The sequence below is a fragment of the Mastomys coucha genome, unplaced genomic scaffold (assembly GCF_008632895.1).
Source record: "Mastomys coucha isolate ucsf_1 unplaced genomic scaffold, UCSF_Mcou_1 pScaffold12, whole genome shotgun sequence".
Classification (NCBI taxonomy): domain Eukaryota; kingdom Metazoa; phylum Chordata; class Mammalia; order Rodentia; family Muridae; genus Mastomys; species Mastomys coucha.
This window is the reverse complement of record NW_022196894.1, coordinates 29,763,133-29,768,598: the sequence shown is the minus strand read 5'-3', so window position 1 is coordinate 29,768,598 and position 5,466 is coordinate 29,763,133. Positions and strand designations below refer to the sequence as shown.

At 47.8% G+C, this 5,466-nt stretch overlaps 1 protein-coding gene across 4 annotated transcripts in view; it reads left to right on the top strand.

Annotated features, from left to right (window-relative positions):
• The window catches only part of Nrros (negative regulator of reactive oxygen species), a 16,452-nt gene extending 11,771 nt beyond the window's left edge, over positions 1-4,681 (top strand). For all 4 annotated transcript variants that reach the window (XM_031363646.1, XM_031363644.1, XM_031363648.1 and 1 more), the window contains exon 3: positions 2,456-4,681. In XM_031363646.1, the coding sequence (XP_031219506.1) occupies positions 2,456-4,426 (1,971 nt within the window). In that variant the 3' untranslated portion in view covers positions 4,427-4,681. The remainder of the gene's footprint in view (positions 1-2,455) is intronic.
• The last annotated feature ends 785 nt before the right edge of the window (positions 4,682-5,466 follow it).

Genomic DNA, 5,466 nt, shown 5'->3' with positions numbered 1-5,466 from the left:
TACCAAAGGTAAGAGGCCCCAGAAACTAGCCTAGGTCAGCTACCAAGAGCCAGAACACCTGGCTAAACCTCTGGATGACTGAGCTCCATTAATACTTCCAGAGTCACTGAGGGAAACACTGCAGCACCAGAGAAGTCCTGCCTTCAAGGTCATGTGTGAGCCAACAAAGAAGGCTTCAGCAGCCCTGCAGAGAACATGTACCCAAATGATACTGCAGAGCAAAGGCTCATGACCAAATTTAAGTCTCTGAAAACCCATCGGTGGGGCATCTTGAGCCTTTTGAAGCCTTCTTGTCTGAACGTGGAGATAGATTTAGTTCATCACTGAGGTCAATTCTAGAAATTTGCCTGTAACTGAAGGATAGCAAATATCTGCTGCTCGAGAAACCTACTAAGGCATGCCTCAAGCCCAAGAACTGGAAAGACAAATTGGAAGGCACATCAACACTTATATTCAAGATCTTTTTCAGTATATTTGAAGCTAGATAAAGAAGGCGCTCTTAACGCTGATTAATCTTAAAGATGGTGGCTATGGTAGCTCTAACCTGCTTGTGGTAAGCAGTAGCCACTATGCTTAAGGACACTCCAGTATGATGCAAGGGTCACCAGCCAGTCTGCCTGGATTTAAATCCTAGCCCCACCACTGCTTAGCTGGTGACACAAAGTCACTCTGTGCCAGTTTCTTCACCTGTAAAACAGAAATAATAATAATACCTGCTGGTCCTGGTGGCACAAGCCTGACAACCCAGCACTCAGGAAGTGGAGACAGGAGGGTCAAGAGTTCAAGGCTAGTTTCAGTTACATTTCAAGTCTGAGGCCACATGAGACTTTATCAATAATAATGATGATGATAGCAATAATAATTTCTACAAATGGTAGCATGACACTGGGTGGTTGTGGTGATTGAATGTGTTTAGAACAACCCTTACACAATGCCTGATATATAGTGAGTACCATGTGTTATACCAACTATCATTAATATGTTATTATCAGTGTCAGCCCAGCCTCATTTGACTGCCACCATTCCCTTACAGAGGCAACAATAGCCTTAACTTCACAGTAGCTTTGGAGGTCAGTAGGCATAGGAAGAGGAGAAACTAAATTGTGAGTTATTCAGCTGCTTCTCAGGGCTCAGTCTAGACTCTCTGCCTGGGGAATGTGGTAGGGACTTGACCATCAAAGAGGTCAAACAATGGTTTTCCTCTGGCTCTTATGATTTGAGGAGTCTGGAAGTTCAGGTGTTAGTCTCTGTTGCTCTTCATTACACGAGCCATTCAACCTTAGCATAACATGGGCGTGGTAAAGTTGTCTGTGTGCTCGGATGGCCACACCATCCTTTGCAACACTTTGGTGGATCCATGGGAAGTACAAAAGTCTGAGTACCCTCTGACTACAGCAACTGTGGAAGGACAGGATCAGTTATGGGCTGAGGCTAGCCTCTGAGCACAGTGCTCTCTTGAGAGCCCTCAGGAACATAAAGAGATACACCTGTCTCTCAGTGTGGAGGTTCAATTTATAAAAACATTCTCCACACATTAATGAAATCCCAATATTAATGCAGTAGGCCTGGAAGGGGGAGTAGAGGTAGGAAGGAACCTGAAAAATGCATTCTTAAAAAAAAAATTCATTCTAATGTCTATGCTGAAATTAAAAAAAAAACCTTGAGTGTTCAACAACAAGCAGCTTAATTAATTAGCACATGCTGGTAATTACAGCTGACATACTAACATTTATTAGCCATAATAAATGTGATTTGCATATGTAATCATATTCAATCCTTGAAAAAAATTCTATGAGAAAATTACAAGCATAATGGTTAGTGACTTTTCTCTGAGAGGGAAGCTGAGATTATCTGAGGGTCTTTCTTTCTTCCTCTTTCTTTGTTTCTTTGTTTCTTTGTTTCTTTCTTCCTTCCTTTGTTTCTTTCTTCCTTCCTTTGTTTCTTTCTTTCTTTCTTTCTTTCTTTCTTTCTTTCTTTCTTTCTTTCTTGACAGTATTCTTATTTAGTCCTGGCTGGCCCAGAACTCTCCATGTAGTCCAGGTTGCCTCAAACTCACAGAGATCCTCTTGCTTCTATCTCCACGGGTCCTGGGATTAAAGGCTTGTGCTACCATGCCCACTTTCTTTCTGTTTTTGTTGTTTTGTTGTTGTTGTTTCTCTTGTTTTAAAGATTTATTTTATGTATGTGAGTACACTGTAGCTATCTTCAGACACACCAGAAGAGGGCATCAGATTCCATTACAGATGATTGTGAGCCACCTTGTGGTTGCTGGGAATTGAACTCAGGACCTCTGGAAGAGTAGTCAGTGCTCTTAACTACTGAGCCATCTCTCCAGCCCTGGTATTGCTTTTCTTAACGTTCTTTTTTCTGGGCACTTAACCAACACCTTCTGGCTAGCTGATTGCTTTTGCAAACAACATTTCTGTGCATAAACCTCATGTGTTTTTGGACCTAGGTCGACGGAGTCGCTGACTGTCGGGGTCTGAACCTCGCTTCAGTACCCAGCAGTCTTCCATCCCATTCCCGGATGCTCGTTCTGGATGACAACCCTCTCAAGGTCCTGTGGAATCATTCCCTCCAGGCCTACCCACGCCTGGAGAACCTCAGCCTGCACAGCTGTCACCTGGACCGTATCAGCCACTACGCCTTCCAAGAGCAAGGCCACTTGCGAAACCTGGTTCTGGCAGACAACCGCCTCTCTGAGAACTACAAGGAGTCAGCCGCTGCTCTCCACACCCTGCTGGGACTTCGAAGACTTGACTTGTCTGGAAACTCCCTGACTGAAGACATGGCAGCTCTTATGCTTCAGAACCTCTCCTCACTGGAGGTTGTGTCCTTGGCAAGGAATACTGTCATGAGGCTCGACGACTCTGTCTTTGAGGGCCTGGAACACCTCGTGGAGCTGGATTTGCAGAGAAACTACATCTTTGAGATTGAGGGTGGTGCGTTTGATGGCTTGACTGAGCTCAGGCGTCTCAACCTCGCCTACAACAACCTCCCCTGCATTGTGGACTTCAGCCTCACCCGGTTACGGTTCCTTAACATCAGTTATAACATCCTGGAGTGGTTCCTGGCAGCCAGGGAGGAGGTGGCCTTCGAACTGGAGATGCTGGACCTGTCTCACAACCAGCTGCTCTTTTTCCCACTCCTGCCTCAGTGCGGCAAGCTGCACACCCTCCTGCTACAGGACAACAACATGGGCTTCTACAGGGAGCTTTACAACACCTCCTCCCCACAGGAGATGGTGGCCCAGTTCCTTCTCGTGGATGGCAATGTGACTAATATCACAACCGTCAACCTCTGGGAAGAGTTTTCCTCCAGCGACCTGTCAGCACTTCGCTTTCTGGACATGAGCCAAAACCAGTTCCGGCACCTGCCAGATGGTTTCCTGAAGAAAACACCTTCCCTCTCCCACCTGAACCTCAACCAAAATTGCCTGAAGATGCTCCACATTCGGGAGCACGAGCCGCCGGGAGCACTCACGGAGCTGGATCTGAGCCATAACCAGCTGGCAGAGCTGCACCTGGCGCCGGGGCTCACTGGCTCCCTAAGGAACCTCCAAGTGTTCAACCTGAGTTCCAACCAGCTCCTGGGAGTGCCCGCTGGCCTTTTCGACAATGCCAGCAGCATCACTACAATCGACATGAGTCACAATCAGATCTCTCTTTGTCCCCAGATGGTGCCGTTAGACTGGGAGGGGCCCTCCAGCTGTGTGGATTTCAGAAACATGGCCTCTTTGAGGAGCCTTTCTCTGGGTGGCTGTGGGTTGAAGGCATTACAAGACTGCCCATTCCAGGGGACCTCACTCACTCATTTAGACCTGTCGAGCAACTGGGGGATTCTGAATGCGAGCATCAGCCCTCTCCGGGCTGTTGCCCCTACGCTACAGGTCCTGTCTCTCAGGGACGTGGGCCTTGGTTCTGGTTCTGCAGAGATGGACTTCTCAGCGTTTGGGAAACTGAGGGAGTTGGATCTGTCAGGGAATTCCCTAACCAGCTTCCCAAGGTTCCAGGGCAGTTTGGCCCTGCGGACTCTCGACCTCCGCAGAAACTCTCTCACCGCCCTTCCTCAGAGGGTTGTGTCCGAGCAGCCTCTAAAGGATCTGCAGACCATCTACCTCAGCCAGAACCCTTATGACTGCTGTGGGGTGGAGGGATGGGGTGCCCTGCAGCACTTCAAGACTGTTGCCGACTTATCCATGGTCACGTGCAACCTCTCTTCCAAGATCGTTCGTGTGGTCGAGCTGCCGGAAGGCCTGCCTCAGGGCTGTAAGTGGGAGCAGGTGGACACCGGTCTCTTCTACCTCGTGCTCATCCTGCCCAGCTGCCTCACCCTGCTGGTGGCCTGCACCGTCGTCTTCCTCACTTTTAAGAAGCCTTTGCTTCAGGTCATCAAGAGCCGCTGTCACTGGTCCTCCATATACTGACCCCTGTGCCAAGGCTAGAGACCTACCTGGTTTGTGTCTCGAGGATGCTTCTCTCCACTGGATCTTCACTTCTCGCGGGGGTCGAGTGTGATGTGTTGAAGGTTAAACTAAAATTTGAAAGAGTTTCCATCCTCAGTCCCATTAACTTCTCCCACCCTTGTGATTTATCCTCATTGTCCTGGTGAAATATTTATTAAATGACATTCTGTGAGAATAAAGGGTGCATCTCATAAATATATTAAAAAATCAAATGCATCTTGTGTAATTGTTCTCCAGTGGTTTCTCTTGGGTTATTTTTCAATGCTCTTTCTTTGGGGACATCCATGCAGGCAAAGGGTGACAGTCTGATGCCACCTGACAACAAATACATCTCCTGCATGTCCCAAGAGGGTGAGTGCCAGTATCCTGGAGATTTACCTAGGATAAGAATCTCAAGGTACTGCTGAAGAGTCTGGCACCAGATGTGAACTCCCCGCTGTGGTGATGGCTGATTGCCACAGCAGTGAGAAGAGAATGATTGCCACAGCAGTGAGAAGAGAAAGGGGTTGTCCACCCTTTCCAGATGCCCTGCCTTCACACTGGCGTCTCTAACAGACAGATAAAATGCTTCCATGGACAAGCTAAGAGAAGAGTAACTCAGCCTGAGTTTGTCCTGTCTGTGACCTACGGGCTGTGCTTGCTCTGAGGGAAAACAGGAATATGCAGAAAGGAAGGAAGTCCATGCCTCCTCCCTGTGGACCCTCCCACCCCCACCCACTCCACATCACCCCATTAGCAATGTTCAGCATCTGTATTCACCAGGTTCCTGAAGTCCTTTCATTTCTTCCAAGAAAAGCAGAACATCCCCGTGCTCCTCTCTGGGGGAAAATATAAAGACACAGTCTCAACCCTTTGGGTAATTATGAGTTTACATGGTCGTTGGTTCTCATCTCCACTCTCTATGTCACAAGAGAATTATATGAAATGAAGAGAGAGGACACCTGAGAGGACAGGAACCCTACAGAGTGATTTCTATCACTGTGTAATGTCAACAGTGGAGT